Source organism: Oncorhynchus mykiss, chromosome 17 (assembly GCF_013265735.2).
Source record: "Oncorhynchus mykiss isolate Arlee chromosome 17, USDA_OmykA_1.1, whole genome shotgun sequence".
NCBI classification, from domain to species: Eukaryota; Metazoa; Chordata; class Actinopteri; order Salmoniformes; family Salmonidae; genus Oncorhynchus; species Oncorhynchus mykiss.
Window position 1 is genome coordinate 56,802,565 of NC_048581.1, and position 27,476 is coordinate 56,830,040.

Sequence of the window (27,476 nt, forward strand, 5' to 3'; positions counted from 1 at the left end):
AATGGTGATACATTTTTAAAAAGTATACCAGCTTCATTTAAGGACCAAAAAATTGATAGCTGTTCTATATCGATTGCAAAATATACATTACAAAAATATAAAAACACAACATGTAAAGTGTTGGTCCCATGTTTCATGAGATTAAATATAGATCCCAGAAATGTTCCATATGCATAAAAAGCTTATTTCTCTCAAATTTGTTTACATCCCTGTTAGTGAGCATTTCTCATTTGCCAAGATGATCCAGCCACCTGACAGGTGTGGCATATCAAGAAGCTGATTAAACAGCATTATCATTACACAGGTGCACCTTGTGCTGGGGACAATAAAAGGCCACTAAAATGTGCAGTTGTCACACAACACAATGCAACAGATGTCTCAAGTTGAGGGAGTGTGCAATTGGGTCCACCAGAGCTGTTGCCAGAGAATTGAATGTTAATTTCTCTACCATAAACCACCTCTGTCGTTTTAAAGAATTTAGCAGTACGTCCAACAGTCCTCACAACCGCAGACCACGTGTAACCACGCCAGCCCAGGACCTCCACATACGTATTTTTCACCTGCAGGATCAGGACAGCTGACGAAACTGAGTATTTGTGTCTATACTAATGCCCCTGCCAATCAGAACACATTTTCCCTTACTCAGTCATGTGAAATCCATAGATTAGGGCAGAATTTATTTATTTCAATTGACGGATTTCCTTAAATTAACTGTAATTCAGTAAAATCTTTCAAATTGTTGCATGTTTAGTTTATATTGTTGTTAAGTTGATGTACCGATTCCATGGCACATGGTTTATGAACTGATACACAAAATTACCCTGGATTCAAAACGTTGTTTTTCAAAGTAAATTATTATACAAAATTCCTAGCAACCAATAGAAAGTTATATAAAAAACAAGTGGTCTGAATACTTCCCGAATGCACTGTATACCACAGCTTTCAGCCAATCAGCATCCAGGACTCGAACGACCTGGTTTATAATCACCTTTGTAGCACTACAAAATAAAATGGCCTGCGCACAGCCTATAGGACTGAAAATTGAGAAATTAGCAAAAACTTAGACTGAAATGGCACAGCAGGTGTGTGATCAACGAGCTGACAAGTACTGGATCCTATTTCACTGAAATGGAACTGAATTTACAACACAATTCCTTAATTTTCCGTGATTTCTCAGAGCACTGAAATGCAATCCAACGGCTAAAATGGTGCGGAGATGTGTACGTCACTGACCTGAACGGGCTCCTCTAGGACTCCACTGCAGATGGGGCACAGCAGGTCCTCATCCACTTCCCCCTGGAACCGGGTGACGTCGTAGCCCATGGCACATCACCGGAACCAACTACAACCTGCAGCACAGGTAGGGAAACATATCATGCATGAACAGGATCATAGTCGACATGGAACATACTCACAGAAAAAAAGTTTAATTACTCAACCACGTTTAAAATAAACAACCTATATGTGGCAGCACATTGGAAAGCACTTAGAGGAGATGGCACTACAATGAATGGCTGTGTTACTTACAGTAAAAAGCTCTTCAACCAGTCTTGAATTAATTAGTTAGCCTAGATTTGGTGTATTATCTTTTGTTCGTTGCTAAAAAAAAGAGGCTCAATATTGGACACCTGATACACAGAAAGGAATTCTATTGCCTTTGTGTGCCTTTTCCTTTCCTCAAAAAGGGAAGTGCGCCAATCCTCAGCTATAAAACATGGTAACATGAGTGTTTGCTGCTGGTGACCTTTTTGAACACTGTGTGCTCTACGCACTGAAGTAAGTTCAGAATAAGCGAATACACTGCCTATTCAGCACAGTGGGGAAAGTACTAGAATGAGCATTCTACACCACGTTACAAAAGCAGGCATGTACTGTAATGGCATTGATGACCTTTTTAACAGTTTACACCAGAGTGATGACTTCAATATAAAAATCAGCCCACTTAGATGAGACGTCTTTCAGAAATACAAGCAAAGGGCTTGTCATAAATTAACAGAATCTACTGCACACCCTCTCTGAGGTGATTTCATTGTGTCAAGACGGGTTGTAAAAAAGACACTTACCCACGACAGTGCAAGTGGGTTTTATTTTTGACCAAGACTAGTTGTAGTATGAACACTTGTGACCCGTTTCAGGAAACTAGGCGTATGTCGCGGGTCACTACTTCACAGGAGAGCCGTTGGAACGTAAACGTTTTTGTTGTTGATCAAAATGTTTTTTGGGGGGCAGAAATGCCTTCTTGAACTTTCATGTGCCTTAATAACAAACTTGAAACCATGTGTAAATACAAATAATTTTGTTAAAAATTACGAGCCTAGTTGGTTAAGCCACAGGAAAAGCCAGCAACCTTCCCACTATGATTGGCTGAGATAATGAGTGGGCTGGACATGCCGAGAGATGAGTTTGGATTGGTCTACCATATAGAAGGCTTTTGTCTATTTGAGCTGGTCAGTAGGTAATCCTATCTAACGCAGCTTTTGAATTTTTGTTTATTTATGAATCGCGTATTAAAACTTACAAAAAAGACCTGACTATGCAAGTATCCATTTCAATAGAAATGCACTGCAACAACGGTTTCAGAGCACTCTCGTCTGAGTGTGCAAGAGCGCAGAATAACTGATGAATTTACAAACGCTCAACACAGGCTTAATATGGCTGGTGTCAGTAAACGTTGGCAAAAAAAGCGTAATTAAAATTGTTGCCAGGAGCACAGTTCGTCACCAACGCTCAGGATAACATGAAAACAGCCTAACCACCTCTGCTAGAGCGAGTGAAATGGTCAGAGTTTGGGTGAGGGCTAAAGATGATTATTATGGCATTGTACACAGTCAGTATGAACTAGAGTGACTTGACACAATAACGGGTCAAAGAACGGAAACGACAGGACGTCTTATTTAATAGCTAGCTAGCTAGCTAGCTAGCTAGCTAGCTAGCTAGCTCCATGTACAGTGGTTGCTCAACTAAAAGTTGAGATTATTCTGTGGGACGTATGAGGTAATTTGTGGTTTAGTATGGTACCCTGCGTCACTGCACCAGACCAGCGCAAGGGGGAGTTAGTATTTTCCAGTAAGCATAATCAGTGCTCTCTTTCGAAATTAATGGAAGAGACAAGTGGAAGGGGGAAAAGACAGCACTGCTCTGAGACAAGCATGGGGACTGGTCTTGCTAAATCAATTAGATTTTTTATTTTCACTAAATCTTACCATTAGGGTGTGGAAATGTTACGCTCTTAGTACTGTAGCCTACTCCCGACTTGTCAAGTTGTACAGATCAATATTTTTCTAACGGAAACCCTAAGGGTTTTGTTTTTCATTTTTCTTGGAATAGAAACAATAATCAAAAGAATTAAGCTACATTAAAAGCAATCCCATATACTATGTTCTTACATAAAAAAAGGTTTAAAATTCCCTAGTACAGTCAATATTGAAGACTGTCAAAAGCTTCTCAAAGACGCCCTCTGGTGGTCAAACTAGCACTAATGGCAACAATGGCTGACAAATAACGTGCCACAGAATTCTGAGGCAGCCCGCAAGGTGTGCTGCAGTATGACGCAACTTTTACAGGAAGAACCACTGTATAAACAAAATACCAAGTTGAAGCTGACTGTTAGCTAGCTGACGTTAGATGGCTGGCTCACATTATGTTTATGATCTGTGTAGTAATGTTCTCAGAATGACATTTCGTATTTTTAGTTATAGCCTAATGTTAGCTAGCTAACATTGAACCTATTTGGTTAACTTTAGCTAGCTGTGATAAATCGGTTTGTCTAAACAAAAGACTCCACTTCACCAGATGATTACGTGACCCATCAAGTTAGCTAGGTGTGTCTGACGGTAATTACGGCTATCTATTGTATAATAATGCCAAAATCTGGAATTTGTCTTTCAGCATCAGTAGAACACGGCTGACTCTCCTCCACCAGTCATACAAGGAGAATGGTCTAATGCCTCCCATCAAAAAGAGAGCTGGCCCAAGCAAGCACAGGTTACACCTGAATCATGAGGACTTGCAAGTGGTGAACTTCAACAACTACGCAGAGGATAATGCAATCGTGTTACCAGGACGCCACCCAGGACACAAACACTTTGGTGGAAATCTGCTGCCATCCCACGTGACAAAAGCAGCAGTGTGTCGTCTCTACAAGGAATCGATGACAACACTTAGTATGTAAAGCATAAACAACAAGTTTGGATTATTTAATTGACCTCCAAAATGATTGGCACTACTTCTATTGAGCTCACATTATTTCTGTATTTTCCAGAGGTACGTGTAGTCGTACGTCCAGTTTCCAAGATGATGTTCTTTCTGTATGCAGTGCTGCTGCTCTGCACATTTGTAGGTATGTGAAACTTACCTGATAATGATGCATAAAAAATAAGTTACGTTTTACGTTACATTTTATTTTCATTAACTTATCTTAAAATGTTATTTTGTTGTTTGCAGGTGCACTATCCTTCTGACCCTATGCCAGGTCCCATTTACTTTTTAACTCGCAAATCTGGCTTGTTTGGTGTCTGCTGTGAAGGAATACCACAACAAGTCAACTACTTGATTGATGAAGGCATGTCATCCAGCAAAGGCAGCAGCGCAGTCAACTATATGCGCCATTTCTTCACCAACTAGTTGGAGAAAAACACGTGTTGACCTGAATTGTGATAACTGCAGTGGCCAAAACAAGAACAAGTTTGTGCTCTGGTATTGTGCCTGGCGGACCATGCACAACTCCACCACAGTCTGGACCTTCACTTACTGATCACAGACCACACCAAGTTTGACCCCGACTGGTGCTTTGGCCTCATCAAGCAGCTCTTCAGAAAGACCAGAGTGAACACTGTCTGAGATTGCTGGTGTTGTGAAGGACAGCACTGTGACAGGGGTCAACATCCCACAGCTGGTTGGACTGGAGGATGGTACGGTGCTGGTGGAAAGCTATGGCTGGCAACAACACCTGACTACATACTTCAGGCCACTGCCACAGATCAAGCAGTATCAGCGCTTCGGGTGAATATCATTTTCATTGCATGAGATTATTCTTCTTATCTAAACTTGGGAGGTGAATTGATGTTGTGCAAGTTTGTAATGTCTTCATTTTTTTTTTGTTATTTCTTGTTTTACAGCTTCGATGCTCTGGAGCCTGGTGTTTTCGCAAAGGAGCGTTCGGACTCAGTCGGGACCAGGTTTCAGCTGTTGCGCAATGCTGACATCCTTCCTCCCATAGATGGTCTGCCTGTACAAGCACCACCTGGACTGGATACAGCTCGACAAACTTATGTTTTTGAGAAGATCAGGGAGTTTTGTGACGAAAAGGCTATGGACATCACATCTATATTGATATTGCTACTATGCAAGTAACCATTTGGCTGTACCGTTTATACCCTCTTTAGAGACCCATCCACTTGGCAATATGTGGCTGGGGATTATAGCATTTCTTTCACATGACCCATCAATTTAGACAAGTGTGTCTGGGTAAGCATGATCTAATTTATTGTTTACCTGGAAATGTTCCTTATCGTAGGATACTACTTTGTCTTAATCTTTACTACACTACTCACGTTTTAGCACATGACCTCACATGTGAATCCTTAAGAGATGGGTGGGGCTGGCTTAAGCGGGTGTGAACAATGCTGAATGGGTGTCGACAAAGGAGAGCTCTCCAGTAGGTACAAAAACATTGAAAGAACATTCTCAAAAGTGAGTTTACAAGTTTGTCAACTTTCAAAGCATAATTACTTTCCTATTATTCCTCAAATGCAGTGTATGATATACCATTTTGTAGCTCTGAGTCTACTTTTATCCAATGTAAAAATAAAAATAAAAATGTTGCTACATAAGACCGATTTGAGTCAGTCAGTTAATATTTACGGTGTGGATACTTCTTAGGCATCAGTGCACTTTGAAATAACTACCTGGATTGGTCAAATGCTACTTCATTGAGTTGGAGGATAGACTGCATTTGCCAGAAGATACCGTTATGCTCAATGCACGTTTACACAGATGCACTGCAGTCGGAACTCAATCATGGTTACATTAAGACACCGTGGAGCCCGCGCGAGAAATGGATCGGAAAACATACCTCAATGCAGGGATGGGATATGCCACTGTACTCTAAATGTTAACTTTATCCACACTGCTTCATCGAGAAGATTGAAATACTGCTTGTTTTTGTTTTTGCCCTTTTTGTTCCCATGCCAGCTAGCAGTGGGCAATGCAGCCATTTTGCAATGGCAGCATCAGCTAATGGTCCTTGCTATCAGAAATCCTTGGGATGTCCCTACCCCTTTGAAGTTGACATTTAAAATGGTTAGGGTAGTGCTTAGGGTAGGGACATCAAGGATTCCAGATAGTACTAACAATTTCATAATGGCCGAGGTGGCTACTGCTAGCTAGCAGATGACGAAAAGCCAGTTTTCCGTGAAAACTAACAGTATTTCAATGTTCTCGAAGGAGCAGTGTGGATTAAGATACAATTTGGAGTACAGTGGTATTAAGTGTCTTCAGAAAGTACTCACACCCCTTGACTTTTCCCACATTTTGTTGTGCTACAGCCTGAATTCAAAATGTATTAAAAGTGAAAAATATTGTCACTGGTCTGCACACAATAACTCATAATGTCAAAGGTGAATGTTTTTTCAATTATTGTCACAAATTAATAAAAAATGAAAATGCTGAAATGTATGTATTCAACCCCTTTGATATGCAAGCTTAAATAAGTGCAGGAGTAAAAATGTGCTTAACAAGTCACATAAGTTACATAGTATTATTGCACACAGTGAGTCTATTTGACATGAGATGAGGCTAGTCCTTAAAAAAATATCATCACACATGAACTTATCTGTAAGGTCCCTCAGGCAAGCAGTGAATTGCAAACACTGATTCAACCACAAAGACCAGGGACGTTTTCCAATGCCTCGGACAGAAGGGCACCTACTTCTAATGGGTAAAATAAAAATAAAAGCAGATCTTGAAAATTCTTTTGAGCCTGGTGAAGTTATTACACTCTGGATGGTGTATCAATACAGCCAGTCACTACAAAGATACAGGCGTCCTTCCCAACTCAGTTGCCGGAGAGGAAGGAAACCGCTCAGGGATTTCACCACAAGACCAGTGGTGAACAAAAAAAAAGTTAGAGTTTAATGGTTGTGATAGGAGAAAACTGAGAATGGCTCAACAACATTATAGTTGCTCCAAAATACTAACCGAATTCACAGATTGAAAAGAAGGAAGCCTGTACAGAATAAAAGCACTCCAGAACATGTATCCTGATTGCAATACTAAAGTAATACTGCATCATTAAAAAAATGTGCAAAGCAATTAAATTCTTGTGCGGAATACAAAGTGTCATGTTTGAGGCAAATCCAATACATCACATTACTGAGTCCACTCTCCATACAGTGTATGCAGAAAGTATTCAGACCACTTATCTTTATCCATATTTTGTTATGTTACAGCCTTATTCTAAAATGGATTAAATAAATAAAAATGCTCATCAATCTACACACGACCCCATAATGACAAAGCAAGCAAAAACAGAAAAAACATATTTACATAAGTATTCAGAACCTTTGCTATGAGACTTGAAATTGAGCTCAGGTGCATCCCGTTTCCATTGATCATCCTTGAGATGTTTCTACAACTTCATTGGAGTCCACCTGTGGTAAATTCAATTGATTGGCACACACCTGTCTATATAAAAAGATCCCACAGTTGACAGTGCATGTCAGAGCAAAGCTAGGAAGTCTAACGGAATTGTCCCTAGAGCTCCGAGACAGGATTGTGTCGAGGCACAGATCTGGAGAAGGGTACCAAAAAGTGTCTGCAGCATTGAAGGTCCCCAAGAACACAGTGGCCTTCATCATTCTTAAAAATGGAAGAAGTTTGGAACCACCCAGAGCTGGCCACCCGGGCCAAACTGAGCAATCGGGGGAGAAGGGCCTTGGTTGGGAGGTGACCAAGAACCTGATGGTCACTCTGACAGAGCTCCTCTGTGGAGATGAGAGAACTTTCCAGAAGCACAACCATCTCTGCAGCACTCCACCAATCAGGCCTTCATGGTAGAGTGGACAGACGGAAGCCACTCTTCAGTAAAAGGCACATGATAGCCTGCTTGGAGTTTGCCAAAAGGTACCTAAAGGACTCTGACCATGAGAAACATGATTCTCTGGTCTGATGAAACCAAGATTGAACTCTTTGGCCTGAATGCCAAGCATCACATCTGGAGGAAACCTGGCACCATCCATTTGGTGAAGCATGGTGGTGGCAGCATCATGCTGTGGGGATGTTTTTCAATGGCAGGGACTGGGAGACTAGTCAAGATTGAGGGAAAGATGAACAGTGCAAAGTAAAAGAGATCCTTGATGAAAACCGGCTCCAGAGCGCTCAGGGCCTCAGACTGGGGCAAAGATTCATCTTCCAACAGGACAACGACCCTAAGCACACAGCCAAGATAAAGCAGGAGTGGCTTCGGGACAAGTCTCTGAATGTTCTTAAGTGGCCCAGCCAGAGCCCAGACTTGAACCCGATTTGAAAATCTCTGGAGACACCTGAAAATAGCTGTGCAGCGACGCTCCCCATCCAACCTGACAGAGCTTGAGAGGATCTACAGAGAAGAATGGGAGAAAGTCCACCAAATACATATGTGCCAAACTTGTAATGTCATACCCAATTAGACTTGAGGCTATAATCGCTGCCAAAGGTGATTCAACAAAGTACTGAGTAAAGGGTCTGAATACTTGTGATATTTCAGTTTTAATTTTTTTAAATAAATCTGCAAAAATGTCAAATAACCCATTTTTGCCTTTTCAGTATGGGGTATTGTGTGGAGATTGAGGGGGAAAAAAACTACTTAATAAATGTACAAATAAGGCTGTAATGTAACCACCGACACCATTCTGCATACCTCTGGCCCTTCTTTGGACACTGTTAGTTAACTAACCTCCAGACGAGCTCAATGCCATACAACTCTCCTTCCGTTGCCTCCAACTGCTCTTAAATGCAAGTGAAACTAAATGCATGCTCTTCAACCGATCGCTGCCCGCACCTGCCCACCCGTCCAGCATCACTACTCTGGGCGTTTCTGACTTAGAATATATGGACAACTACAAATACCTAGGTGTCTGGTTGGACTGTAAACTCTCCTTCCAGACTCACATTAAGCCATCTCCAATCCAAAATTAAATCTAGAATCGGCTTCCTACTTCGCAACAAAGCATCCTTCACTCATGCTGCCAAACATACCCTCATAATACTGACCATCCTACCGATCCTCGACTTCAGCGATGTCATTTACAAAATAGCCTCCAACACTCTACTCAACAAATTGGACGCATTCTATCACAGTGCCATCCGATTTGTCACCAAAGCCCCATATACTACCCACCATTGCGACCTGTACGCTCTCGTTGGCTAGCCCTTGCTTCATTACTCGTCGCCAAACCCACTGGCTCCAGGTCATCTACAAGTCCCTGCTAGGTAAAGCCACGCCTTATCTCAGCTCATTGGCCACCATAGCAGCACCCACCCGTAGCACGCGCTCCAGCAGGTATATCTCACTAGTCACTCCTAAAGCCAATTCCTACTTTGGCCACCTTTCCTTCTAGTTCTCTGCTGCCAATGACTGGAACAAACTGCAAAAATCACTGAAGCTGGAGACTCATATCTCCCTCACTAGCTTTAAGCACCAGCTGTCAGCGCAGCTCACTGCACCTGTACATAGCCCATCTGTAAATAGCCCATCCAACTCCCTCATCCCCATACTGTATTTATTTATCTTGCTCCTTTGCACCCCAGTATCTCTACTTGCACATTCATCTTCTGCACATCAATCCCTCCAGTGTTTAATTAATTTGCCACCATGGCCTATTTATTGCCTTACCTCCCTTATCTAATTTGCACATACTGTATATAGACTTTCTCTCTACTGTATGTTTGTTTATTCCATGTGTAACTCTGTGTTGTTGTATGTGTCGAACTGCTTTGCTTTATTCTTGGCCAGGTCGCAGTTGTAAATGAGAACTTGTTCTCAACTGGCCTACCTGGTTAAATAAAGGTGAAATTAATAAATAAAACTAACTGGAAAAAGTGAAGGGGTCTACATACTTTCCGAATGCACTGTATTTCCAAGGAAAGTGGTGGCTGCATCATTTTATGGGTATGCTTTTAATCATTAGGCCTGGGGAGTTCAGGATAAAAAAATAAACGGAATAGATCTAAGCACAGGCAGACTGGTTCAGTCTGCTTTCCACCATACACTGAGAGATGAATTTACCTTTCAGCAGGACAATAACCTAAAAACACAAGGCTAAAGCTACACAGTGAATGTTTGAGGGGCCGAGTTAAAGCTCTGACTTAAATCTACTTGAAAATCTATGGTAAGACCTGAAAACGGTTGTCTTGCAATAATCAACAACCAATTTGACAGAGCTTAAAGAATTTTTAAAATAATAAAATAGGCAAATGTTGCACAATCCAGTTGTGGAAAGCACTAAGAGACTTACCCAGAAAGACTCAGTTGTAGTCGCTGCCAAAGGTAGTCCTACAAGGTATTGACTCAGGGGTGTGAATACTTATGTAAATGAGATATTTCTATATTTAATAAATTTGCAAACATGTTTTCACTTTGTCATTAAGGGGTATTGTGTGTGGATGGGTGAGAAAATATATATTTAATGCATTTTGAATTCGGGCTGTAACAACATGTGGAATAAGTCAAGGGGTATGAATACTTTCTAAAGCTCCACGGTGTCTTAATGTAACCGTGGTGGCGTTACAACGCCAGTACAGCTCAGTGTAAACAAGCGTTACGGTAGGGTCGGTATCTTATGGCAAGATTTGCAGAGATGTATAAAGCCCAACATGTTAAACATGAACTGAATCACTGACTTTATAGAAATCAATTATCTGAAATAGTACCAGATCTGTGTCTCTCCATGTGTGCATGTCTGTTCTCTTGCCAGTGTGATATAACCTAAAGATTTTTGGTGTCCATTACTAGACATTACATAGATTCTTCAACTAACCTGGCATAGGCAGTGCCTCCATAAGGCTAGGGGAACCTAAGCGTCCCTAAAGTAATTGTACAAATTATATAGCGTAATTTGCTTACTTAAAGAAAGTCAAATCATTGAAAATAATCTAAATCAAAATAGGCTACTACACCAGAGAGCATGATTTGGCCACACATGATCATTAGCTTCTTTAAAAGAAAAAAGCTGTGGATTGTTTTAAATCACATAGCCTACAGTCAGAAGGGCCCGTAATTTGGGCAGCGAACACACATCAAATAGATGATTGTTGAGTTGCAACGGTCAGTGAAAAGCAGAGACCCAGCCAGGCATATCGCAATATTTAAAAGTACAGTTGCCAAAAAACAGTTTGGAAAGCAAATTGCTATTGCTGTAAAGAGAAGACAATGAAAATAATCCACTGTCCTTTAGTTATCAAAATTCTAAACTTAATTGAGTGAACAGTAGCCTATTCTATTGGTACCAGAGGAGCACATTGGCTATGTCCCGGGTGAGTCTGCATATTCATTACCTTTATCATTGGGTCAGTGCTACTTTTGCTTGTTTTTAGACAATAAATTTCCTCCTCCAGTTAGATGGTCGTCATATACCCTAGTGGTTAGAGCGGGGCGGTAGGAAGCCTAGTGGTTAAAGCGTTGGACTAGTAACCGAAAGGTTGCAAGACCGAATCCCCGAGCTCACAAGGTAAAAATATGTCATTCTGCCCCTGAACAAGGCAGTTAACACACTGTTCCGAGGCCATCATTGAAAATAAGAATTTGGTCTTAAATGACTTGCATGGTTAAATAAGGGTAAAATAAATACAAATATTGTATTTGTCTCCCCTTTTCGTAGGCCTATTATATGGACCAGACAACGTCGTTTTTATTGATCTGTTTGTAAGTGTCAGCAGAGTAGGCTACCCTGTAGTTTTTGTTGTATTAAAGAAGATTCTGCTAATGGTCCCCAGCCATATAAAGTGTAGTAAAATTGCACTAAATGTGTTTACAAAAGAACAACACTTTCCTGTGCAAAGAAAGAAGAAATCTAATGTAGCCTAGGTCTACTCTGTCACTACGCGCTGCATTGAACAGTCATATTATAAGCCTAAATTATGACTAGAAAATATAATCACCACATCTTAAATAAGTCTATAAATGCGAGGATGATTGGAATGCTTTATTATAAAAGGTGAATTTTTATGGTGAAAAATAGCTTACCCAAACTTGAAACCCACATGTTGTCTATGTAACCTGGTATATTATTTTTTTTCACCTTTATTTAACCAGGTAGGCCAGTTGAGAACAAGTTCTCATTTACAACTGCGACCTGGCCAAAATAAAGCAAAGCAGTGTGACAAAAACAACAACAGAGTTACACATAAACAGAAGTACAGTGGTGATACTCTCTTGGGTCTCGATTAGGGAAAACAGTTATCTTATACATTTGGAGGTTATATCTCTTTCCGAGTTGTCTCTGGTGTTTGTAGAACCACCTGAAACTTTACACAGACATTTATAAGATAACGGTTTTCCAGGATCAAGAACGAAGAGAGTATCGCCAATACCAGGTTCGTTGAAGAATCAATGGTGTAGACTTGAATGGGGCTTTCCTCTAACGTCCAGTAATGGACACAAAACATATTTGGTTATATAACATTATCCGGTGTACAAACAGCAATTTGACCTTATTGTCCACTCACCGGTGTCTTTCCTTCCTTGGGCCAGAATCCTCAGCCCTCCTCTTCATTAAAAATGTGGACCACAGACCGCAGGGGCAGAGTTTTGGGAAGGTGAGAGGAGCAACCTGGGTCCAGGGTAATGACGTCCTCAGAAAATGCATCTGGGAGTAACAGTAACGTTATGCAATGTTGTTACTTTTCCTTTAATTTACTTAATAGACAGTCTACGATATGATTAGCAATCAGCAGAGGCTCCTCAGATGAGGAAGGGGAGGACCATCCTCCTCAGTGAATTTCATAGAAATAGTGAAAAAAAAAGAAGCTATAATTGTTTTGATAAAACTATACTAAATATATTAATGTCACCCGGAAAAAATATTAAAACAATGTTTTGCAATGAAGGTCTACAGTAGCCTCAACAGCACTCTGTGGGGTAGGACCAGCTAGTTTACGTCCTCCTCTGGGTACATTGACTTCAATACAAAACATAGGAGGCTCATGGTCCCCATCCCTTTCCATAGACTTACACAGTAGTTATGACAACTTCCACGAGGACGTCCTCCACCCTATAATTGCTCTTGCAGCATGAACGGACATTTTGTCAAAGGATCAGAGAATGAATCTAGTACTGAAAGCATAAGCTACAGCTAGCTAGCACTGCATTGCAGTGGTGAGCAGTTGACTCAAAGATATATAAATACACATTTCTTCAAAAATGAAGAAGAGGGAGAGCTAGCTATATTTAGTATTATTTTTCTTCACTTTCACAGCTAGTTTAGCTAACTCAAACAGCCAGCTCAAAATGAGAGGGATACTATGTTAGCTAGCTGGCTATCCAACACTGGAACTCTTCCAAGTCAAGGTAAGCTTTTGGTTTTATTAATTTGTTGCCACCGGGGCCTGCCAGAGTAACTGCTAAACTGTTTGCTGACTGTGCTGCATGATTGTAGCGGGTTTACTAATGCGTTAGTTCTAGTAACTATGTTGACTATGACGTTAGATAATATGGTAGCGACGATGTAGGCTGTGCGTAACAGTTATGATATGAAGGCTTGGAAAAGTTTTTTTTGCCTGGTCAGACAGCTGATGTGTTATGCACTGAAGTCCACATGCAACAGGAGGAGAGCACGTAGATGCGAAAAGGAATTACAAGGAGCAAAGTGATCATGCTGTTTGTATGTGGCTGCTATGAAAGCCAACTCTGTTTGCCTGTGATCAGGGGTGTATTCATTCTGCTGATTCGGTTGAAAAAAAAATCTTAAAACAGAAGCTAACGAATATACCCAAATTAGTCCAATAGAAACTCTAATTTGCAACTGTTGAACTAATTACACCCTAGATCAGCTAGATGCACACAAGAGTGTGTAAGTCGGTATTTAATGTCACCTTGATTACTAAAAATCATCTTGACCTGTGCCCCTAAGCTGTAGCCTAAACCTATTGACGTTACACTGAACTGTGTCAATGGAATATAAATAGCAGTCTTCCAATATGCTGTAATAGAAATAAGGCCATGTTTACGTATATATTTTTTTTCTTTAATCGTCATCCCTCACCTAAACGGCACCGACCGCCACTGTACTGTTGCAACGTTAACGTTAGTTAGCTACGCAAACACGGAAATCATCCTTGCCGTTTCAAAATGGAATCCCGGCCGTAGGTATGTGGCTGGCTAGCTAACTATCAAACAGTAGTCAGTTGCGAACAGGGAAAAGATTAGTGATGGATACCGATCAGAAAGTCTTGACGAGACAGCTTGCTAATGTGCAACTAATCAAGCTTGCCACAGCTGACTACGTACGTGCGCTAACGTTAGCTAGTTACTACAGGTAGATAGCTGGCACAAGCTGGAATCACACAGGAAAACAAGCAGATAGAGAGCAACTCTAGTGATATGTTGTCGAACTGGGTAACGTTACCTGTTGATATGACAATCAATGGTTAAATTGCCTTTTAAATTACGTTTGGGTTAGCATTCCAGCATGATTTCAATTTTTTCTTGATTCCTGTCACCACGTTTCCACGTCCAGCCTACGCCGCTAAGCAACCAAATTGTAAAATCGTTGATAGACAGTTGACTCAACCTATCTTCGGTACGAGCAGTTTTCCTTCTCAGATAAAGGACCTATCACATGATTATCTCATGCGCGTCCCATATAATCCATGGTCATTGGACACAATTTTGATTGAAACTAAATTTGACCAACAGAATGCCCGCCACTACTGTACTGACGGTCACAAAAAAATGAACAGTAGCTAGGTTTTTATTTTATTTTTTAACAGTAGCTAGCTAGCTCTTTTACAAACAGGAAAACAATACTTTTTTTTTTAACTCACTTGTTCCATGGCTTAAAATCCATTATACCGGACAAATCAGCTGTGGACGACTACACACTGTTGAGGTAATGAAATGTGTAGCTTACGACCTGGCACCCAGTTAACTATAGCTAACGTTAGCTAGCATAGTAACGTTACTGCAGTTTGCTAAACTACAGCAGGGGCGTATTCATTGAGCCAATTCTGTTGCAAAATGTTTCTTAAACGAAAGCGAACGAAACGGGGAGGGACCTACCAATGACTGTATATATGACCTACTTGAATTTGACCAATAGAAACTCTAGTTTTATTTGCAAACCGTTCCGTTTTATAACTGTTTAGACTAATGATTACACCCTAGTTGCTAGACTGGTCTTGCTAGTTACTTTATAAGTACTTAGTCGACCTGGGTTACACACTTGCATTGATCTGATCTTGCATTGCTGTTTAAATTATTACTGTATGTATCATTAAGGCCATGTATTCCTGTAAATTTGCTCAGTCGCACACCGAGGTCAAATTACACTGAACAACACAAAGTGTTGGTTTCATGAACTGAAATAAAAGATCTCAGAAATGTTCAATATGCACAAAAATCTTATTTCTCTTAAATGTTGTGCACAAATGTGTTTACATATTTGTTATGTAATGAGCATTTATCCTTTGCTAAAATAATCCATCCACCTGACAGGTATGGCATATCAAGAATCGGATTAAACAGCATGATCATTATGCAGGTGCACCTTGTGCTGGGAACAATTTATGTATATTTTTTTACTAGGCAAGTCTGTTAAGAACAAATTCTTATTTACAATGATGGCCTGCCCCAGATGACGCTGGGCCAATTGTGCACGTCCCTATGGGACTCCCAATCACAGCCGGTTGTGATACAGCCTGGAATTGAACCAGGGTCTGAGATGCAGTGCCTTAGACCCCTGCACCACTCGGGAGCCCCTAAAAGGCCACTAAATTGTGCAGTTTTGTCACACAACACAATGTCACACGTTTTGAGGGAGCGCTCAGTTGGTATGCTGATAAGAATTTCGCTACACCTGCAATAGCATCTGCTAAATATGTGTGTGACCAATAAAATATGATTTGATTTTGACAGCAGGAATGTCAACCAGAGCTGTTGCCAAATAGTTAATGTTAATTTTTCTACCATAAGTTGCCTCCAACGTCGTTTTAGAGAATTTGGGAGTACGTTCAACCGGCCTCACAACGGCAGACCACGTGTAACCACGCCAGCCCAGGACCTCCACATTCGGCTTTTTCACCTGTGGGATCGTCTGAGACCAGCCAACCGGCAAACTGATGAAACTGTGGGTTTGCAAAACCAAATAATTTCTGCTCAAACAGTCAGAAACCGTCTCATGGAAGCTCATCTGCGTGGTCGTTATCCTCACTAGACCTGACTGCAGTTCGGCTTTGTAACCTACTTCAGTGGGCAAATGCTCACCTTCGATGGCCACTGGCATGCTGGAGAAATGTGCTCTTCACGGATGAATCCCGGTTTCAACTGTACTGTGCAGATGGCAGACAGCGTGAATGGTGTCATGTGAGCAAGCGGTTTGTTGACGTCAACGTTGTGAACAGAGTGCCACATGGTGGGGTTATGGTATGGGCAGGCATAAGCTATGGACAACAAACACAATTGCATTTTATTGATGGCAATTTTAATGCACAGAGATACCGTGACAAGATCCTGAGGCCCTTTGTTGTGCCATTAATCTGCCGCTATAATCTCATGTTTCAACATGATCATGCACGGCCCCATGTTGCAAGGGTCTGTACACAGTTCCTGGAAGCTGAAAATGTTCCAGTTCTTCCATGGCCTGCATACTCACCAGATCTCACCCATTGAACATGTTTGGGCATGTTTGGATCGACGTGTACCAGTTCCGGCCAATGTCCGGCAACTCCTATTGAAGAGGAGTGGGACAACATTCCACAGGCCTGATCAATTTTATATGAATGAGATGTGTCACACTGCAAGAGGTAAATGGTAGACAGCAGATACTGACTGGTTTTTTGATCCATGAAATTGTTGCATGTTTGTATTTTTGTTCAGTGTCGTTTTATGTTGGATATTCGGTTTTCTCTAGTCAATATCTATTGAAAAAAACATGCCATGGCTATGATATATGATATCTTATTTTCAATGACAGCCTAGGAACAATGCCTTGTTCAGGGGCAGAAAGACAGATTTTTTACCTCGTCAGCTGAGGGATTCGATCTTGCAACCTTTCGGTTACTAGTCCAACACTAGGCTACCTGCCGTCTGAATCATGGGAAGATGGAGAAACATCCAGACCTTTTTTTAATTTGAAATTTCAATCTTCAATAGCGCATAAATAAAGCCTGCTATGACTATGCAAATGATATATTCTGAATCGGGAGGATTGAGGAAAATCCACACCTTTTTCATTTTATTTTTGAATGTAATTATTTTGGGGGTGATTTCAATCTTCATATCTTTTAAATGAAGCATGTCGTGACTATTAAAATTATATATTGGAATCAGGAGAGGATGGAAAAAAATCCATGCCTTTTTTATTTAGAAATCTAGAAATACAGTGTCGTCCGTAGTTATTGGGACAGTGACACATTTTTTCTTGTTTTGGCTCTGTACTCCATCTCTTTGGATTTAAAATGATACAATGACGATGTGGTTAAAGTGCAGACAGTCTGCTTTAATTTGAGGGTATTTTTAGGGGACCAAAAGTATTGGGACATAATCACTAATATGTGTATTAAAGTAGTCATAAATTTAGCATTTGGTCCCAAATTCCTAGCACACAATGATTACCCAAAACGTGTTACTTTACTAACTTGTTGGATGCATTTGCTGTTTGTTTTAGTTGTGTTTCAGATTATTTTGTACCCAATAGAAATTAATGATAAATAATGCATTGTGTCATTTTGGAGTCACTTTTATTGTAAATAAGAATAAAATATGTTTCTTAACATTTCTACATTTATGTGGATTCTAATCATGATTATGGATAGTCCTGAATGAATCGTGAATAATGATATTTTTCCTTACGGATTTCAATCTTTAATAGCTCTTCAACAAAGCATGCAATGACAATGAAAATTCTATATTCTAAATCAGGGGAGGATGGAGAAAAATGTGCACCTTTAAAACAAATGTAAGATTTTTTTTCTTCCGTATTTCAGTCTTCTGTTGCTCTTAAACAAAGTCTGGAAATTATATATTCTGAATCAAGGGAGTAGGGAGAATAATCCACACCTTTTTTGTTATTGTTGTTTCTTCTTCTTTCATTTTTTTCTTCTGGATTGGATTTTTGTTCATAGCCCCCAGAATATATAATTTTCATATTCATGACACGCTTTGTTTAAGAGGAATGAAAGATTGAAATCCGAAATCATAGTTATAAAAAACATATATACATTTTTTTCCATTGTTCTCCATCCACCCCTGATTCAGAATAATCAATGTTCATAGTCATGGCATGTTTGGTTCAATGGTTATTGACGGGAGAAAACCGAACATCCAATTTAAAACAAATTTTACCTCTGTCACACACACATTCTTGTACATATTTCAGGGCTGCTTTGGTCCAGAGTTGACTTACACTTTTGGATGCATGACGAGGATCTGAAAGATGACGACCGAGACCCACGTCAAGGACATCAAGCCAGGACTCAAGAATCTCAGTGTCATCTTCATCGTACTTGAAACAGGTGCTAACTCCTTACTAACAGTAATGTTTTAAATAATCAATTAATGATGAACAGAAACAGAATGTATATAATTATCTTGTAATCCACTCGCGTGGAACAAAATGTATGTAAAATCTTACACACAATATAATGGCACAACACAGAGGCTTGACAGTCAGAGAAACATCCTTATACGTCACCATGTAGACTAATGATAACAATTCATGTTGGTTTATTTGAATCATGCCAGCTATCAAAAAACGTATCTGTGTTGAACTTTCCCTTTTCTCTTTCCCACAAATGGATATATACTCTCCTCATAATCGATGTTTACTCTCCAACTTTCACATTATCTCTCTCAGAATGATCTTCTTGACCCTCTCAGGGCTGGGCGTCTCACAGGCTGACTACGAGCGGTGTAATCTATATTATTCAATTATTGCACCCACACTGCTCGCGTGCGCCAATGAGCATCTGCGTTGCCAAGGGCTAAAATAGAGGTCAGTTATATTTCTGCCGCAGATCGCGCTGCAAGTCCTGCCTCTCCCATCTCCTCATTGGTTTATAGAAGAAAGTACCCACGTGCCATCTCCTCATTGGTTATACCCGCGTGGGTGACTGAAGACGAACGAGGTCAGTGGCGGTAATGCACCTAATTTATGAAAGTTGCCAATTGCAATATAAAGTCCAGAGAAAAAAAAGCCTGAAAGGATGAGAGATGACTAGAAACAATTCAGTCGACCGTTTTATGTGTGGATTAATTGGTGGAGTAGAGGACCTTGTTATTTTACCTGAAATGCACAACTCAATGTTTATATCCCAGGACAAATTAGCTAGCAAGTGCAAGCTAGCTATCTAAATTGCCATACATGTTTAATGCTTTTCGACCTGTCCCCAAATGAATATAATTGGTTCAGAGTTTGTTTTGATATTTTAACCTGTGTGTCGTGATCCCGTTTGGTGTGGGGGGACAAAATAAATTTATGCACGATGGCGCACACGCGCAGCCCAGTTTGCGTTCCATGTCAGGCTCTGCGCACTCTTGGATTGCATTTATGTGTATTTTTATTTAACCTTTTTTTAACTAGGCAAGTCAGTTAAGAACAAATTCTTATATACAATGACAGCCTACCCCGGCCCAATTGTGCGCCGCCTTATGGGACTCAGCCTGGATTCAAACCAGGTACTGTAGTGAAACCTCTTGCACTGAGGTGCAGTGCCTTTAAACCGCTGTGTCACTTGGGAGCATCCTTCCTGGCGGCTGCTTCTACCAGGTGGCGTGGAGAGGATATGTGTCTGCACCATGTGCTCTCACTACTGGTGTTCGGCTCTAGGCCCTCTCCTCTTTTCTCCTTACACTAGGTCACTTTGCTCTGTCATATCCTCACATGTTCTCTCCTATCATTGCAGATGACACTCAACTACTTTTCTCATTCCCCCCCTTCTGACACCCAGCTGGCAACACACATCTCTGCATGTCTAGCAGATATCTCAGCTTGGATGTTGGCCCACCACTTCAAGCTCAACCTCGACAGGGAAGGCCTGTCCGCTCCAAGACCTCTCCATCACATTCGACAACTCCACTGTGTCCCCCTCCCAGAGTGCAAAGAACCTTGGCGTGACCCTGGACAACACCCTGTCATTCTCTGCAAACATCAAAGCAGTAACTCACTCCTGCAAATTCATGCTCTACAACATCCGTAGAGTACGACCTTTCCTCACACAGGAAGTGGCGGAGGTCCTAATTTAGGCACTTGTCATCTCCCGTCTGGACCACTTCAATTCTCTGTTACCTGGGATCCCGCTTGTGCCATCAAACTCCTGCAACTTATCCAGAACGCCGCAGCCCTCCTGAAGTTCAACTTTCCCAAGTTCTGCCATGTCACCTTGCTCCTCCGTACACTCCACTGGCTTCCAGGCGAAGCTCGCATCCACTACAAGACCATGGTACTTGCCTACCGAATATCAAGGGGAACTGCCCCTCCTTACCTTCAGGCTATGCTTAAACCCTACATCCCAACCCAAGCACTCCGTTTGGCCGCCTACCAGCACTAACTTTGCTGATAACTTCTTTATTGAGGACAAGTGGACTTAATACGACTGTGATATGTGGTTGTCTCACCTAGCTATCTTAAGCTGAATGCAATAATTGTAAGTCACTCTGGATAAGAGCATCTGCTAAATGACAAAAAGTATAATAATGAGATATTTGACACTATCCTTGTACACCTAGCTTGTTCTTGTCTTTGTACACCAATCAAAGGCCACTGATTACTTGTCCCTCTTACCCACTCTCACATAGGACGAGTGACAAAGACAAAGGATGGGTATGAGGTGCGGACCTGTAAGGTGGCCGACAAGACCGGCAGCATTAGCATCTCAGTTTGGGATGAGGTAGGGGGACTGATCCAAACCGGTGACATCATCAGACTCACTAAGGGGTGAGTCATTTATTGAGTCACAGCACAGTCAAGTTAATGCCACACTTTATGGACAGGGCTCCAAACCTACAGCCGAGTATAAAATCAACATACAGTGCATTGTGAAAGTATTCGGCCCCCTTGAACTTTGCGACCTTTTGCCACATTTCAGGCTTCAAACATAAAGATATAAAACTGTATTTTTTTGTGAAGAATCAACAACAAGTGGGACACAATCATGAAGTGGAACGACATTTATTGGATATTTCAAACTTTTTTAACAAATCAAAAACTGAAAGATTGGGCGTGCAAAATTATTCAGACCCTTTACTTTAAGTGCAGCAAACTCTCTCCAGAAGTTCAGTGAGGATCTCTGAATGATCCAATGTTGACCTAAATGACTAATGATGATAAATACAATCCACCTGTGTGTAATCAAGTCTCCGTATAAATGCACCTGCACTGTGATAGTCTCAGAGGTCCGTTAAAAGCGCAGAGAGCATCATGAAGAACAAGGAACACACCAGGCAGGTCTGAGATACTGTTGTGAAGAAGTTTAAAGCCGGATTTGGATACAAAAGGATTTCCCAAGCTTTAAACATCCCAAAGGAGCACTGTGCAAGCGATAATATTGAAATGGAAGGAGTATCAGACCACTGCAAATCTACCAAGACCTGGCCGTCCCTCTAAACTTTCAGCTCATACAAGGAGAAGACTGATCAGAGATGCAGCCAATAAGCCCATGATCACTCTGGATGAACTGCAGAGATCTACAGCTGAGGTGGGAGACTCTGTCCATAGGACAACAATCAGTCGTATATTGCACAAATCTGGCCTTTATGGAAGAGTGGCAAGAAGAAAGCCATTTCTTAAAGATATCCATAAAAAGTGTTGTTTAAAGTTTGCCACAAGCCACCTGGGAGACACACCAAACATGTGGAAGAAGGTGCTCTGGTCAGATGAAACCAAAATTGAACTTTTTGGCAACAATGCAAGACGTTATGTTTGGCGTAAAAGCAACACAGCTCATCACCCTGAACACACCATCCCCACTGTCAAACATGGTGGTGGCAGCATCATGGTTTGGGCCTGCTTTTCTTCAGCAGGGACAGGGAAGATGGTTAAAATTGATGGGAAGATGGATGGAGCCAAATACAGGACCATTCTGGAACAAAACCTGATGGAGTCTGCAAAAGACCTGAGACTGGGACGGAGATTTGTCTTCCAACAAGACAATGATCCAAAACATAAAGCAAAATCTACAATGGAATGGTTCAAAAATAAAGCAAAAGGTGGCGCTACAAAGTATTAACTTAAGGGGGCTGAATAATTTTGCACGCCCAATTTTTCAGTTTTTGATTTGTTAAAAAAGTTTGAAATATCCAATAAATGTCGTTCCACTTCATGATTGTGTCCCACTTGTTATTGATTCTTCACAAAAAAATACAGTTTTATATCTTTGTTTGAAGCCTGAAATGTGGCAAAAGGTCAAAGTTCAAGGGGGCCGAATACTTTCGCAATGCACTGTAGAAATCAAAAAGGACCACCCAGCCATAATTTCTACCTACCAGCATGAACTTACATTTGGATGAATACATACCATAGGTTATTAGTCCTTTAATCTTGGATCAACTTTAAATCCTGGGGGGGAAATGTATTTTGTCTTGAAATTTGTGCACTTTATTTTCTCCAGATATGCGTCTGTGTTCAAAGGTTGCCTGACTCTGTACACAGGTAGAGGTGGAGAGCTGTCGAAGATTGGAGAGTAAGTTCTATAGATGCTCTGTGCTTAATAATATTTCATGCTACATATTTACGAAAAGGAGGAGCAACAATGTAAATGTTGCTGAGAGATGCATCTATTGTCATAATTTACTGGTCTAAACTAATGCTCACTTATCGTTTTGTTCAGGTTCTGCATGGTGTATTCAGAGGTGCCAAACTTCAGTGAGCCTAACCCAGAGTACTCTAACATGGACCAGATGAAGAACAAGACTGTAAGGGGTGTTTTGAACTTAGGGATATCAGTGTGTAAGCGTCTTATTACAGAATGATAGGGGAAAAAATATTATTTTAAGTAATGTTCACCTACGAATTTAGTTCAATGTTTCAAGTATCTTTTTCTTGTACTGTGTGTGAACAGATTATTTATTTCCCAGGTAGTCGGTGACCAAGGAAACATACTGAACAACAACAATAACAGCTCAGCTGGTAAGACCACTATCAAAGACCAACAAAAAATTAAGAGTTATGACGTCAAATGAAAGCGTTTCGGCAACGGCCTTCGTTAGTGTTATTTCATTTTCCTCTGCTGCTATTAGGTGATTCATGCAACATTTCCACCTGGAAGTCTACCTAAACGTCAATGCCATGTCTGTATCAGTAAACTAAAGGAATACAATTCCATGAAATAACAATATAATTTTTGATCACTGCTTTAAGCTGTAAAGTTGCTTCTTTTTCCTTGTAAGTGGCCGGTTCAGCCACCTTCAGTGTATACAAACAGCAGTGCATTTCTTTTTGGAAATTGGTTAATTGTGAACACTGTACCTCTCCCTTCTATCACTATTTATGAAGATTTCTAAATTAAGCATGCGAATTTCTTATTCTAGGTAATGAAACTACCAATGGGAACGGTGTAAACTCTCAAGGTTCCGGGAGCTCGACTAATCCTCAACAGGGAGGGCGGGCTGGCAGTGATGTTGGCAGCAGAGCAGCCAATCCAGGAGCAGGAGGGACAGCTGTCAGCAATGGAAAGGAGACTAGACGTTCAGCAAAAAGATGATTGGAGCAGAAGGAAGCAAAGTCCATCCCTCTCCAGAAATGTCAAATGATGAGACTAATGCTGCGTTCGAAGTGGAAATTTACCACCATAGAGTTAGGACTCTAAATGGATAAAACCCATTTTGGCATGAACCTTGCTATTGAGGGCTTCACCATTTTAAAGTAGTCAAATGGGTGGGACTTCCTATGGGTAAGGAAGCATCACGAGGGATGATAGTCAAGTTTTTCACTAGTAATTACCAGCTGGAGGGCTGTTCAAATGTATTTTTCCAGTCGTATGTGGAAAACGTTAAGACATTTGATTTGAATTAGGTTTGTTTACACAGAACAGAGTTCACTAAAGGTTATGTAACCATCAAGAAAAAGTATTTGTGAGAAAAATAATTATTTTCATTTTTTACAATTAAGCTGCCAAATGGGAAGCCATAACGTGTTTTTCAAAGTCAGGTAGTTTTCCAATGAGATATCTAAAATATAAAATTACTCTTTTAACTAATGTGCTGTGTAGGCTCTGTGCAAAACGTAGCCCAAACCTGACAGATTGATGTGAAGTTGGATTCAGAAATCCTTAGTTGCTACATCCATTTTTGGATGTATAAATAAATATAGATTGATGAATTTAACTTATAAATGCCTCATGAGCTTAGGTCAACTGTCATACCTCATCAGATTCAGAACCTTGCGACAGCAGCCACACTTTACATGTTGTACGACCGTTCAAACTGGTCTGGAATAGTGAGCTTACATGACAATTTTTACTCCAATGTTTGTAAACAAACTGTATAGCCTCGTAACATGGTTGAAACTACATATTTGGTATCATGGATGGTCAGTCCTTGCATCCATAGATCTGTTTATTAATTTGAAAGTGGTTACACTTCTCCAGCCCCAGATAGAGAGAAAAAAAAAAAAGTTTCAATTAAGGATTCTGGCTTGAAAATGTAAATTAAAGAAAACACAAAGTATATAGATATTAAGCAATAGCAATTTATTTAAACATAACCAATCCTAAACCACAACACTGAATGACAAGACTCAAATGCTGTAGCATACATTGTATAAAATCGATCAGGTTTCAATGCCTTGGTTTGTTAAGTTTCTCCTGTAATGTCAGAAAGGTCAATGCAGATTACTGTTTCACTAAAATCATTAAATCATGTATTTTATACATTTTCGGAACATTTTGTAAGAAATAACCATTCAGTAGCACACAATTATATAACAAGGCAAAGTGCTTTCAAGGATTGCAATGTCAAAATAATGAACACGTTGGAGATTTGTTCAGGGTTGGAAGGGTATTTATGTGTGTGTGTGTTTGTGTCTTTTACGGAATAGATCTCTAACCCCTATTACTGTATCTCACATACCTATGCTTCAGTCAAAAAGTCAAAGGTCAGTTGGTTGGGAGAGGTGATGGGAGTTGTGGTGGTAGCATGATCACAAATTAAGGTCTAGATTTGTTTTTCGTTTGAAGGCTTAAGGCTGGATGCAATACGATTTCCCATCACACAAACACCACATGCGACATATATCCATAATTTGACTTCAATAACAGCTTTAGTTATGTTGCTTTTGTAATTAAGATGCACACACGTTCTCCTAATCTCTGGTAGTTGTAGACACAGTTGCAGCTGTAAACTAGACTTTTAGACGTATGGCTCAACTTACACACAGTAAAAACCCACCATACTATGAAAAACAGGATGATACCTGGTGGATACTTTCAGGACGGGGTTTTAAAAAAAACAATCATAAAGTACCTTGTTGCAACAAGTATCTGAAGGATAGAAAACATGTACCAGAGACGAGGTTCACATGTATGCTACAACAGTTAGACCTTAAAAGAGATTTCATTTGATCAAAATACAGTTTGGCTTCACATTCCAGTGGTTGTTGGGATATCATTTTTCTTTCCATGTTCAAGCGCACGTACAAACACACACACACACACACAAAATCAAGCTCACTTTTTTTTTTTTTTTTGAGCAAAAGTGATTAATATGCTTTCATATTTTACAGACACTAGTATACAGTGAGCTACAAAAGTATTGGGACAGTGAAAACCGTTTTGGCTCTGTACTCCAGCACTTTGGATTTGATACAATGACTATGAGGTTAAAGTTCAGACTGTCAGCTTTACCTTTAGGGTATTTTCATCCATATCGGGTGAACCGTTTCAATATTACAGCACTTTCTGTACATAGTCCCTCCCAAATGTGTCACTGTCACACTACTTTTGTAGCTCACTGTAGGTGGTTATGAGCTAAGGAGACAAAGAGTAGCTGTGCATCAAGGAGGTAGGCAAAATAAAACATGATCATATTACATTAGCAGTAAAAGTAACTTTCAAAATAGCATGGACATTTGAGGTGAGACCATTTGTTTTAACTTAAATGTATTAATTGTAACTGATATAATTTGAGGTAATATGGATTCAAAAAAAAAAATAATCACACAATCTCATGCTAATAAAACTTATAAAATAAATGTTTACTGAATGCTCTAGAAAATACTGAATGCAGGCATGCTCAAGCTCTTCACCAGGCAGCAGTACTTCAAAACAGAAAGGTGCCAAAGAGAAAGCATTTCATGCATTTCCACTTGATCATTTTGCACCTCCTAATTTATAGTTTGGCCTAAATGAAGCACAATAACACTTTCCTGATCACCTACAGTTCATGCTGAAGTCACATGGGAAGTCAACATCGGCTTGGCATATTCTATCCCTTCTATGGACTACAACCAGATAGGGACTATTAGTGGTTAAAATACCTGCCTAACGTTCAACTTTATGACCAATTACTAACTTTAACCCAAAACTTCCAATATGGTGAAAACAATTGCAGCGAAACAAGAAGCCAATGAAATTCTAGCAGAGGCAATACGGACAGTCAAAGCACATAATAATTCAAGGTTGTAGCCCGTAGACCGGGCTTGTGTTACATTTTGCTTGGCTGGTCTATTGGAGTAAACAAATCCTAGCATAATACAAAGCAATGTTCAATGACTGAGTCAAACCGAGACGCCCTCCTGAATAAGACGTTAATATATCCAGAACCAAAGTAAAAATAAGGGCTGTTAAAGCAAAGGACTACCAACCTCAAGCTTTCAATTACACCAGTGCTTTACATTTCATTCAAAAGGTCTGTTAATGCATATTAGGTCTACCCCACATAGCACGTAGGATACTGTACTCATTTATTTTCAAATATGCTCAAATTAACAATAACATTTAAAATGAGTCAACCAAAAACTATTACAGGCCATTGCACCAGAATCTTACATACATCACTTGTGTTTCAAAGGAAATGTATTTCACGTTAATAATTAGAAGGAAAAAAACAATATTCTTTACGGTATTTATAAACCAGGAAGTGGGTAAAGAAATACAATAGACAGGAATGAATACACACTTTTTCTTTGCCCTTTTGCTGATAGCGGTTCATATTACCATCGCACACTCTTGACCTCATACTCACTAATGAAGACATGACAGCTAACTGCCCAAATAGTCACACTCGAACACACTTAAAACAGAACTCTATGCCTACTCACTGTACTGTAAAAGTAATCAAAACATGAAGTTCT

At 40.3% G+C, this 27,476-nt stretch overlaps 2 protein-coding genes across 4 annotated transcripts in view; one reads left to right on the plus strand and one right to left on the minus strand.

Annotated features, from left to right (window-relative positions):
* LOC110494171 (E3 ubiquitin-protein ligase NRDP1) overlaps window positions 1–15,198 on the minus strand; it is a 30,481-nt gene extending 15,283 nt beyond the window's left edge. The window contains exons 1-3 of one of the 2 annotated variants that reach the window (XM_021568984.2): window positions 15,019–15,198; window positions 12,703–12,842; window positions 1,234–1,349 (exon numbers count right to left, since the gene is read on the minus strand). In XM_021568984.2, coding sequence (XP_021424659.1) covers window positions 1,234–1,323 — 90 coding nt within the window. In that variant the 5' untranslated portion in view covers window positions 1,324–1,349; window positions 12,703–12,842; window positions 15,019–15,198. Of the gene's footprint in view, window positions 1–1,233; window positions 1,350–12,702; window positions 12,843–14,600; window positions 14,740–15,018 lie in introns of those variants that run through there. The other variant, XM_021568983.2, reaches the window with a different exon arrangement.
* si:ch73-190f16.2 (SOSS complex subunit B1) lies at window positions 14,293–27,197 on the plus strand. 2 transcript variants are annotated; one of them, XM_021568987.2, is made up of 7 exons: window positions 14,293–14,341; window positions 18,570–18,705; window positions 20,987–21,125; window positions 22,798–22,869; window positions 23,017–23,101; window positions 23,264–23,315; window positions 23,717–27,197. In XM_021568987.2, exons 2-7 carry the CDS (start codon window positions 18,627–18,629, stop codon window positions 23,887–23,889), a joined length of 600 nt encoding a protein of 199 aa, XP_021424662.2. In that variant the 5' UTR covers window positions 14,293–14,341; window positions 18,570–18,626; the 3' UTR covers window positions 23,890–27,197. The 2 variants fall into 2 exon arrangements, with proteins under 2 accessions (XP_021424662.2, XP_021424661.2); XM_021568986.2 differs by lacking the exon at window positions 14,293–14,341 and adding an exon at window positions 14,726–15,083.
* Window positions 27,198–27,476: the final 279 nt, after the last annotated feature.

What these genes read in the sequence shown, in the direction of transcription:
- si:ch73-190f16.2 (XM_021568987.2), top strand. Translation starts at nt 18,627, where the DNA reads ATGACGACCGAGACCCACGTCAAGGACATCAAGCCAGGACTCAAGAAT. An exon ending in CTTCATCGTACTTGAAACAG is followed by an intron (nt 18,706 to 20,986) that starts GTGCTAACTCCT and finishes ACTCTCACATAG; the next exon opens with GACGAGTGACAAAGACAAAG. An exon ending in GAGCTGTCGAAGATTGGAGA is followed by an intron (nt 22,870 to 23,016) that starts GTAAGTTCTATA and finishes CGTTTTGTTCAG; the next exon opens with GTTCTGCATGGTGTATTCAG.